This window comes from Salarias fasciatus, chromosome 3 (assembly GCF_902148845.1).
Source record: "Salarias fasciatus chromosome 3, fSalaFa1.1, whole genome shotgun sequence".
NCBI lineage: Eukaryota > Metazoa > Chordata > Actinopteri > Blenniiformes > Blenniidae > Salarias > Salarias fasciatus.
In genome coordinates this window covers 21,092,706-21,104,545 of record NC_043747.1, presented here as the reverse complement: position 1 = coordinate 21,104,545, position 11,840 = coordinate 21,092,706, and the positions used below count along the sequence as shown (strand labels likewise).

At 43.3% G+C, this 11,840-nt stretch overlaps 1 protein-coding gene across 1 annotated transcript; it reads right to left on the bottom strand.

Annotated features, from left to right (window-relative positions):
- Positions 1-2,929: 2,929 nt before the first annotated feature.
- Positions 2,930-11,551, bottom strand: f13a1b (coagulation factor XIII, A1 polypeptide b). Its single transcript, XM_030088353.1, has 15 exons — positions 11,442-11,551; positions 8,347-8,555; positions 8,049-8,237; positions 7,643-7,891; positions 7,442-7,560; positions 7,257-7,364; positions 6,795-6,969; positions 6,465-6,603; positions 6,272-6,375; positions 5,937-6,025; positions 5,586-5,739; positions 5,011-5,286; positions 4,774-4,934; positions 3,967-4,103; positions 2,930-3,880 (listed from the first exon to the last, which is right to left on the bottom strand). The coding sequence occupies exons 2-15, from the start codon at positions 8,531-8,533 to the stop codon at positions 3,739-3,741; spliced, it is 2,229 nt and encodes a 742-aa protein (XP_029944213.1). The 5' UTR covers positions 8,534-8,555; positions 11,442-11,551; the 3' UTR covers positions 2,930-3,738.
- Between the last annotated feature and the right edge of the window lie 289 nt (positions 11,552-11,840).

The following is an 11,840-nucleotide window of genomic DNA, read 5'->3' as shown; positions in this document are numbered from 1 at the left end:
TGTGCCCCCTCCTGTGAGTGGGACCTGTTACGAGCTGTTGAAGATTGAGACAGTCCAAAACCTGTTTGAAATCAGCTGCCAGTCGGCAAGTGTGAGAGTCCATGTGGATGTTAAAATCACCGGTAATAAGAATGTTAGAATATGTTGTGCAAAGTGAGATTAGAAACTCATGAATGTCAGAAATAAATGTTGGTTGCGGTTTGGGGGGGCGGTAAATGACAGCTACTATTGCAGAGAAGGGATGGGTACATTTGAATACTTGGCTCTCAAAGGAGCTAGCACTTGGGATAGACACAGGGGACAATACCATGTTGCTGCGATAGAAAACAGCAAGGCCACCACCACGGCCGGTTGTGCGGGCCTTATTTAGGTAATTATATCCTGGTGGACAAGCCTCATTGAGTGATGAGTATTCCTCAGGCGGTTGCCAAGTCTCTGTGAGGCAGAGAATGTCTATCCCTTTGTCCAAGATGTGTTGGTGAATAAGACCAGATTTCTTTGTCAGTGACTGTACATTCAGTTGCTCCAGTGACATATTGGGATTTGAATCCAGTTTGTTAAGGGGTCGAAGCACAGTGTAATCCACTCCAGGTCTTCCAATGCGCCGCTCAGCCATATCAGTGACTGGGGTGTCGAGGTGTTTGTGGGCAGCATGCTGGGCAATGGTGCGCCGCCGGTGCTAACAGTTAGCCGAACTCCAGGTGAGCCGCGGTGGATGACAGCCACACCAACACAGACAATCCACAACCTCCACAGGGGTGGTAATCCAATCGCAGACCACCGCTTGAAGGCAGTGGCAGTGCAGAGTTCATGGAGACTTCTGGGACACTTTGGCATGAGAGTAGCTCCGGCTATCACTGTTAGCATAGCTGTCAAAAACAACAAGTTGCCAGCAAGTTGACAAGCCATCAATGTAGAGCACACCATCAAGGAGGACAAGTGGTACCAGGACATCACCGATGAAATAATCCGGCTAGATGGACTCAAAGTTGGTACCAGGGTTCGGAGATTTTGAAGCCGAAGAGAAGGAACGAGGCAGTGTCCAACGAAGTGACAGGTAGGTACGGGCACACGCACTACACAACTTTTACGGTGCTGTACTGCAAAAATGTCACTTACTGTAGTCACTTGCTGTAGTACTTGCTGTAGTACTTGCGTTTTACTACAGCAAAGATGCAATAAGGTAGGACGGATTATTGCAGAGAAGCGGCGAACAGCCCACGCCAGCGTCCTCTCCGCTCACCGTCAATCTGTGACTAAAAAACTATTTTCATATATTTAGTCAATTGAAATAAATCCTGATTGTGTTAATGGAGCTAATATATACACACACACACACATATATATACATATATATATATATATATATATATATATATATATATATATATATATATATATATATATATACCTATATCAAAGGTGGTGGTGAATGACAACCAACTATAGTTTACAGTATATTTGCACTGATGACTGGAGTTGTTTAATGTGCAGCATATGACTGTGAACCAAATGCTGTGTGTTCACGCAGCATATGTGTTTTTAAAGTTTTGTTTATCGTGTTGTTTGTTGTGTATTTTCAGGTATTTTTTTTAAATGTATTTATTTACTGTAGTATAACTGCTCACGACACCTTGGGCAAAACAAGAGACCTTAATTATCTTTATTGAAAGCCATTTCAACATAACATAAGATAGAGTATGACAGAGAGAACTTTCAGAATATTGCATTGTTCTAGTATTCTTGTGTTGGTTAATAAAATGTTTTCTTTTATTTGGTTAAAATCTTGGTCCTGTGTTTTATTGTCCAGAGGTCATTCACTCAGGCTCAGTGTGCAGCTCCCCTTCTGCTGATCAGACAGACAGACTGGCTTATGAAGGCAATGTTAAGATGAGGAAGAGGAGCAGGAACTGTTGGGAGCTACTTTACAGTGTCAGACAGCATTACTGCTACCTGTGATGTATGTAAAATAAAAATAAAAATATACAAAATGAAAAAGAAAAAAACGAGTGAAAAGTATTGGAAACGGTATCGGTATCGGCGATACTGGCCCAGTAATTACTTGGTATCGGATCATCCCAAAATTTGGAGTATCGCCCACCCCTAGTAAGATGTTTGTGCGCGCTCCCGTGCCACCTTGGCTGGTGGCTGCAGTTACCCGCAGCACCTATCGCGGCAGCACTGAAATTTTGAAAAGTTGCCTTAAGTCCCTTTAAATTTAATTATTATTATTATTAGATTATTAATGTTTTTGGATTCATGAGGTTAAGTTAAATGAAGAAAAAAAATAACTTAAAGCTCGTGTCCGGAGTTTCCATTCATTTCCAATGTATGTATCATTTTTTAACAGAGCTTAAATGTGTCAGTCTGGTTCGATACTATAATATGCTGTAATATGCTATAGCATAAAGCAATATAAAAATGTATTTATGAGCTTCGCCTTCATCTCATAGACCCCCATGTTATACGAAAAAGCGCCGGTCAGCGTCAGCCAATAGATTCGATCTTCCGCTTTGTTGTGCTGTCAATCAAAGTGTGCACGCAGCCAGAGAGCACGCGCACTCGCCCAGGCAGAGGAGAGTTAGCTACGCAGCAGCCGCCGCGCTTACCTCAGATATATCCATGGTCTGCTGAACATACACTGTAAACAGCTAAACATGTAGGATGCTGTAGGACTCAGAGGCTCTCATTTTCACCCGACTGATAATAGCGTGCACAATTAAAGGGGCGTGGCTTGGTCGCTCATGAAAGCACAGGGAGGGCGGAGCCTCGAGACATTGGATTAAAAAAAACCTCTCTCTTTCAAAACTCCGGACACAAGCTTTAATCTTTTGTGATTGATTAAACATAACATTAACTTTTATTACAGGCAATCAAAAAGTAGTGAGTTATCAATGTCTGCACACTGAAGAAACAATCACAAAACAGATGTAGTCAGTAATTATTTATTTGGCTGGTAAATGCATTTATTTCTCTCCAAACATAAAATCAAAAAAGTTGGAAGGAGCACAGCGAGATTGACCTGATTTTGCAGAGAATGAAACACTTCAACATGCCAAAGTTGGAGAATGATCAAATATTTCATACTTTTATGTCAAAATCACAAAATGTGTCACTTACATCCACAAAAAAGTCACAATCCAATGCAGCTCAAACGGACATTTTAGTCTGCCTGCCCAGTCTGGAGGGAATATGTGTATCTGTCTGTCTCGTTGATGAACTGTATCAGTGTGTGGCTTTTCTTGATCATAAGTCAGTAGCTGTTGTTTAAATGGACATGATTGTAATGATAAATGGTGATAGAAAGGCAAATTGATTCAGTCGATTCAGAAGACAACGCAACAAGCTTCATTAGTTGAACTATCAAATTCATCTCCAGTACTGGTGGGCTTCCAGGTGAAGCTATAAGTAAGATAATGTCACAGGATGGTATCACAATGCAAAGCATTATGGGACACGACAGCGTTTTTGTCTCGGAAAAGTTTTGCTTTTAGATGACAACATTTTGAAAATGACTGTCAATTTATGTGTTCTTCCTTCTGATTGGTTTTGTATCCATTAACATAACGTCTGAGTTATCTCAAGAAGAACATGAAGGAATTCAAAACTCCAGCTTTTGCTAGCTAGATGCTAAAGCTATACTTGTTCCACCGCTAAAGGTTTCAACTACATTACAGACTGGTGCATTAGCCTTAAAATAACTGCGTCTGGATGGAGTCGGCGGTCCTGCGGTGCTGCTCAGGCCGTGATGGTGACGGTCGCCTGGCCAGAGACCTGCCGGAGGGCGGCACAGTCCAGCGTGGCGATCACCCGGGTTTCACCGGGCCTCTGCGGGACGAAGAACTCCGACCAGGTCAGAGACAGGCCTCCAAGGATCACACTGAAACCAATGGAATAACATCATCTCAGAAAACATGTTCCCCTCTGAACAGAAGATTAAGTCTGTGTCTTCAGCAATAAACTCACCCATAATATTTGAATTTGGGCGCCATGAGGCCCGGCCCCTCCATGCGGACGTAGACGTTCTCCAGGCTGAAGCTGAAGGGGTTTGTAAACTGAACTTTGGCCACCATCTCTTCATTCACTTTGCCTGTAGCAGACACCTGAAGAGAACCAAAAAAAAAGGACCATGCATGTGTATTATTCATGTTTTATACTTCGCTGCAACACAAACTGCCCTGCAAGGACACAAATAAACTGAAGTGGGTTCCAACGTTGGAGCTGTCTTGAAGAAAGTTGCATTTTCAGTGGCTGCTAGCACCCTTGTCATGGAAACAGCCACCCAAAACACAATGAAAGTTACATGTTGAAAGTCACATGTTATAAAAAAAAATGTTTAAATAGAGAGCACATTTTGCTGCAAGTTTTAATAATCTTAATTTCTGCTGTGTATCTTTTTCTGCTGTCAGCAGTGTTCCTGCAGCAGCATTCTGGTGTCATACACTGACCTCTAGTGGTCCCAGACAGTATTTATTTATTTATTTATTTATTTATTCCAGGCAAAATGTAACCATAGTCACACAGGACAAAGCCATTTTCAAACTATAAATAAAGTAAACTATAAACTATAAAGAAAAACTAAAATGGACGAAAACAGAAAACAAAAAATAAATGTCCTGTACGTTAAATCAGGCTGCCTGAAAGGGAGTGGGAAGAAGAAAAAACTACTGGAAAGTATGGCAAAATTTGCCTAATGTGCATTTAAACCGGAATAGGTTTGAGGCCAGTTTGCCACCACAGGAGGAGACTTTACTCGATGGAAGTGTTTCAGACCTCGACCATGAGTTTGGGATTGCGCAGCGCAACGACTTTCATTGCGGTGACGATCTGGCCGGTCTCCCTGATCTTCCCGGTGGCTATGAAGTGAAGGTTGGCCTGCTCCACCAAGTACTTCAGGTACCTCTTTGACTCCACTGTTATCAGCTCGTTCACAGCTGGAAAACACAAATCATTTACTGCGTGAGAACAGATTCTGTGGTTAAAAACGGGCAGTTCTTGCTCTTCGCTCACTTTTGTTGGGGCCGATTTCGACGGTGGGGTCCCTGAAGAGGAACTCAGAGGTGGTGACTCCGGTGTAATACACCACGGTGCCGCTGATGTACATGTCCACCGTGCGACGTTCGTCGCTGCGGTTCACAAACTCCAGGTTCATCTCGAAGTCGTCGCCCACGCTGATCTCCAGGGTGGGCAGGGTCAGGTCCACGTCAGCCACCTCAGGGTTGGACTTGTCCCGGTGGCAGCCGTACTCCTCGGCCTTTTCCAGGACGGTCCGCTCCTCCGTGGTGCCTGTTGGGATGAGACAGGAACCAAATTATTGCCCTATATAGTCACTAATTTCAGCTGACATTTCATAAGTTAGTGGGAGGAAGATGCTCTAAAATCTGGATGTTAGATTGCATCAGTATATCAGCCTGCATTAAACACCACCAGCTTCTCTTGCACATTATGTTTTTGTTTTAATCTTCACTTTGCTGGAATGGCTGATTCTGTTAAAACTCTTCTTCTTACACTCTTTTTTATGAAGTCGGTGTGTTTTTCTGTGTCCCCGCCTGTGAAAAACCATGAGATTCGATGTTGTCGCTGACCTTCGGGGAACTTGTATTGATCGGTGATGTCGCGTCGGGTCATCGCTCCCGGCGTTTTGGTCAAAACCAAGCGGCCCACATGAGTGCGGTTCACTTTGACTGGCTCCATTGTTCCGTCTTTGCTCCGGGAATAAAACACCACGTCGCTGTTAACCTGCGGAGGGAAACACAAACCGCATGCAGGGAGGAGAAGAAAAAAAAAGAAAAAACAGACACTGGCCTGGATTTGACCTGAACCCATCTGGTAGCTGGTAATGAAACATGACAACAGTCCAATGCCTCCCGTTTCTCTGTCATCCAAGGAAAAAAAAAATAAAGTTTCGTAGAAGAACCAAAACAGAGAACACTCACTTCAGCAAACACAAAGGCTGCATCGAATGGGAAGCAAATATGCCCGTGTTTGATGGCATTGACGGATGCAGGACCACATCGGTACATTCCTTTATGAAAGAAGAAATAAGACATAAAACCACATTTTTATTGAGCTTAAAAAAAGAGAATAGTGTATTTGATTGCTCTGTTATTTTTACCGTAGACACTTCTGCTTGTTATGTAGTTTATGTTAAAATACTTTTTTTTTGTTACATTTCCGTGTTTCGTGATGAACAGCCATCTAATCAAGGACCAAAACTCCAAACTTGTTCCTGATATTAATGATCAAACCAGGAGTCGTTTCAATGTTATACCATCGCTGGTCTCCTGTGGTGTTGCATCCACGATCTGCCAACCCCCGAAACCAGGAGGGAGGTCCGGTCTGGACATGAAGCACTCGTTCCAGCAGTGATAGTTCCTGATGGAAACCAACAACAACAAGAAAAAATTGATTTGGTTATATGTGGTCTTCTGTGTGTCTGACGCCTTGAACAGAGGATGTGTTACCAGATGGAGTCCCTGGTGCGGTTGCGGTCGATCCTGCCGTTATCATCCAGAATGATGTCCATCTTCAGGTTTCCATCGTTGTCGTGAGCGGAGAAGTAGTTGGTGATGACCCGAGACGGGATGCCCAGACAGCGTAGGACTGAAACACATGAGCACAACATGTATAATAACCAAGAACTGAACAAGCCACTCTACAGTCATTTGATTATTTTGCATTTCTGCTTCTGGATGCAGTACACAAGTCAGGAGATGTCAGGGTTGACATAAATCTACAGAATAAAGTGCTGGTAACAGATAATTTAGATAATTTAGATCAAGACGAGCACTCACAGGTGTTGAAGACAGCAGCGTAGACCCAACACTGGGCGTAGCAGACGGGCATCTTGCTGCTGGCGTAGGTGAGCAGGATTTCCGTGCTGCCGGTCCAGGAGGTGGGCGAAACTCCGTAGGTGTAGTCGCCGCTCCAGTTTCCCACCAGCACGCCTTCGTCATCCCGAGAGTTCAGCTGGAGAGAAAGAAGGTTTGCGCTTAAGATGCTGATGAGAGAGTACAACAGGTACTGCGGCTTTCCTTTAGCTGTCCTCCTGTACTGACGGAAACAGCAGTCCACATTGGTCGTCTGTCCATACAAATGTCTGTATACTCGCCAGTGTTCCATTAAAAAATAACCAGCAGCCCCACATTATTGTGGATAGGATTAGAGGACTGCTGGCTCAGAGTTAAAACTTCTTTACAGGCAACTTTCATGCACTCGAAGGTATTAATCACTGCTTCTGAAGAGATGGAACTCACCATGGCAGAGGCCTTTCTGGTCACCTTGATAGGGTCTCCTCTGTTGGTGATGGGCATCTCAGACCGGTCCATGATGTACAGACAGGCATCCAGCACTCCATAGTTGAACTGGAATAAAGAAAACGGTCCATCTGTGATTGGACTTGATTGTGTTTCTTGAAGGATTCCGTCTGTTTTCCGGTTACCTGTCCATAGTTCCAGTCTCTCTCAGCGATGTCGTCGTAGGCACCGTGATAGATGATCCCAACCTCGTTCATCACACATTCTTCCCTCTCTTGTTCATCATCCAGAAACACGGAATCATCTGAGGGAAGACAGAAAATCAGGCAGGCGTTCAAGAACATGAATGAGACCAAAAATAAAAGAGCATCCAGAACAGAACTTACCTTTCACCCAGGGATTGAACAGGATGTAGAGGTCTCGGCTGTCATCCCGTACGGTCCTGCGAACTCCAAAGGGTGTCAGCACAGCGACGTACATGTGGTACTTCCCCACGACGCAGTCAACCTTCGGGGTGATGCCCATGGTGATGGTGTTGTCCGCGGTGTTGACGATGCGGCCTTCCCAGGAGCTCTGGCGCTCCTTGGTGGGGAAGACTGGGATGTAGGTGCCTTTGCTGTACTGAGGGCTGGAACCTGAGAGGACCAGATGCACTCGTTTACAGAAATTACAGCATTCGTACTGTAAAGAACAAATGAGCCTTTTCGACACTGTCAGAAAATTTAAAACCAAAGCATCAGATCAGTTCACCATTGCCCCTTTTCCATTGGCGTTAAAACTTTTGTGACTCACCAATAACAAACTCCACAGCGAATTTGTCTTCCGCCGGCTTGTAAGCACGGTTGAAGGTGATCTTGACCTGGAACTCTTGACCCCGACGGACGATGAGCTTGTCGGACTGGAACAATGCGGTGTGGTGCTCCACCTTGTTTTTCTCATCAGGATTCTTCACCATGTCCACGCCCGAAATGTCCAGAAACCCTGAGTCAACAGAGAAAACACAACTGGAGACCAGTTCTTGGCTGGTCATGCAATGAGCCAATGTATTTCATCCATCCATCCATCCATCCCTCCACTCTCCTCTCCTCACCGGTCAGAGGTGGAAATCCTCTCGGTCCCGGCAAACCGAAGTATTCGACCTCGGGGAAGTCTGAAGTCTCGGAGTTGGAGCTGTCGACGGGCACTGTGGTGCGTCCTCGGTTGGTCACCTTTGGGGGACGTCCGGCGGGGGGAGGGGGAGGAGCGGAGGGGGCCACGGGGGTACTCTGACCGGACATGATGGGCGGATTCCTTGCAGAACTAAAGGAAAGAAGAGAGGGCAGATAAAGTGATAAAGCTGGACTGTCAGCTCAACACATGAAGTTCATGCACAGTGCTGTCTTTGTACAGGATATACAGAACTACTGAGGCCTGAATCCACGTCATGCAATGTGGGTTTTATTATAAATCTCCAGTATGTACGCAAGAAACCTAGAAAAATAATGTCACTTGTGCATATTTGTTCTTGATTTTTGATGTAAAAAAGTAAATAAATAAATAAATAGGGGTAATAATTAGAACAAAGTTGAAAGAAGAAAGCTGAAAAGAGAAAAATGCTGTACAGCTGTTTTACATGTTTCACATGCTTTTGTTTGACATGTGGTCTCCGTGTGTGTCGGAGGTTTGGGTGGAGGGCCGTTTGCCGCCACCGCGGGTGATTTAAGTTGCGGGTAAACAACGATGCCTTGGGGATTTATTTAAAATCCACAAATACTGTGTGACTTTGCGGTTGAGAAGACATCGGCAGAGTTTGAGCTCTGACAGGAAACCGCACAAAGGCCGACCTGTGGTTTGATCCAAACATAAAGCTTTTCAGCTGAGGTAATTATAGTAATCTGAATAATTCATAACTTCAAATTCAGACTTCTCGTTATGTAATTGGGTTTTAAAGTGAGTGTTTTGGCCCTGCCTGTCCTGGACAAGCCGCAGACCGTGTGTGTTGGGTTCAGGTGAAAACAGAGGCTTGACTGTGCTGCAGGACGTCTCACGCCCAGGTTACGTAACGCCGGCTCCGCTCTGCTCTCGGGCAGGTGTCTGCAGCGAACGTGACGTCCTGTCCACCAAACAGGCAGCTCCTAAAAACCCCCACTGTGTGCTTAACGGGTGAATTCGTCATGATTACATAAAGACCAAGGAGGAAGGCTGAAGAGTTGATGTAACGTCAGCTCCGTTTCCTGTTCGGTGGATTTAGTGAGTCACACTCAACACTGACACTCTGTTTACTCCAACATTCTCAAGCCACTATATTTGTTATATTTCACATTTCTGCTGTGCACGCAGTTTATCTGTTCACAACAATAATGATCAACGACTCATCAAAGTTCCTGATGAGAATGAACAATAGATCGTTCATTTTTAAAAACCTAATACATCTATTCATATTCAAGGTAAACTCTTTCATACATAAACATTTAAGCTCGGAACTGTGAACAAAAAGACACACTATTAGGCCTTAAAAATCTTCAAACTCCAAATAACAGGTTATTTATTTACCAACAGTTGAAGAACAACTCACATGATGTAAAATCTCCCACTGTAATTAATACAGAAACCTTTCAATCTACACATTTTGAGCTTATAAATTTATTCTTCAAACAGCGGTAACACTTTTTCTGCTTATTTTATAAACTATGATTTTTCTGAGAAATGTGCTTAAGCTTATACAAGCAAATTGAATGTAATGCCTTTTATTGAGATTAAAATGAAATATAGTTAAATTAAAGTTAACTAACTTCTAGTTTATATAGAAGAGTATTTTTATACAATGCGACTTATTGATGTATTTTTATGCTATTTGTAAAACTTAATGATTATTTTGGTTAGTTTCTTTAATTTTTATGTTGTGAACAGTGGCAATTTTTCAAATTGCAATTATTATTGTTTATATTATGTTTTAATAGAAGATCGCTGATCTGGTGATTATAATAATGACAGAAAAGTAGACTCTGAGAAGAGTACTTCACACTTTTCCTTGAGTTTCCTTCAACAAAACGTGTTATTTTGTTACAGTTGAAGAAATTACCTGCAGTTACAATGAAATGCAAATGTCCTCATCTGTATGTTTTTAATTTTTGATGCTGTTTTCACTCCTTCAGATCAAACTTTATTTTTGTTTTTGACCACTCTGCTTTTATTAAAATATTCTGTTCTTGATTTAGTTTTGAATCATGAATACTGAAGAACAAACAAAGTTCAGCAAAGAAGCAGCAGTAAATTTTTATTTAAAACTTGGCTCTAGCACTAGATTCTGCTGATCTGACTCGTCCTGCTTGTTTAACAGGCAGTGGTGAAATCTGACGGAGGATAAAAAACTCACACGGATGCTTTAACAGCAGAACTGTGACTGCTGTGAGGGGCTGGAGGGGTTTGAACCCTTAAAACAGAGAGAGGAAAAACCTGGAACACGTCATGGATGTAAGCTAAAGGAGCTTTACAATGATAAATAGAATTTTAACACATCTCTCACTGAGTTTTATTACAACATCCTGTGACTGAGGCTCTCAGCTTTCATTTATATTAAAGTTTTCTTTTCATATTTTCATTATGTTACTTGCTGCGCTTCTGCATGCATAGGATGAATAAAGCTCATTATTTCAAACTAACAGCTTGTTTTTCTGTATGGTTCACAACGTGAGGTTGGGGACCTCCTTGAGGGGGCGCCAGAGATCACCCAGGAGGCCTGAAGCTTTTGCCTGCTGTCAGGATTTCAAAATGACATTAGTTCCTGTCACAGAAACTCAGAAAGAGGCTGAATTTCAGAAACTTGGTGCCACTCAGTGTTTGGCTTCACTGTGAATTCGAGCGTAATCTAGAGGCGCTCGAAGGTTAATTATGTAGGGAAACTCTGATTGCTCTTATTTTTAGTGTAATTACTCATGACATGCAGGCAGAAAACATTATTATATTTTGGAGTTTTGAAGAATGCAAAGCAGATAAAATGTCTTCATCAGATGCATGAAGCTGGAGCCACTTTGTCCTTAACATTACACAACAGGCGCAAACTTTTAATGAGTCCCAGATGGAACAAAGTCATTTACATCTGGAAGCTGTAAACAAAGCTGCAACCAAACTGGGGCGAAGAATTCCTGAAGAGTAGTTTTTAAATGGCCAAAGCAGGAGTTTTGGTCAGCGGACACGAGGACTCACCTCTGCTCAAAGTGGAGAAACAGCTGCTGGCGGCTGGAGTCGGTCGGCTGCTGCTCCGTCCAGAACGCTGCTGCTGCTGCTGCTTATATCCCCCTCGCAGTGTGTGTGTGTGTGTGTGTGTGTGGGTGTAACTTCTGTCCAACTTGGGAACAGGATGTGGAATCTACCATCTCTGTTCAAGCCACCGCTTGGCGTTCAGACGGATAAAAGTTAGTGACTGAGACTGTCTCCATTCATTACACACACACACACACACACACACACACACACACACACACACACACACACACACACACACACACACACACACCTGCACATTTAACCCTTCTGTTATTGACGATCAGAAGCTATTTTAGAAGGTTGGTGCATTGCTCCAACACATCCGGATGGAGAGAAATT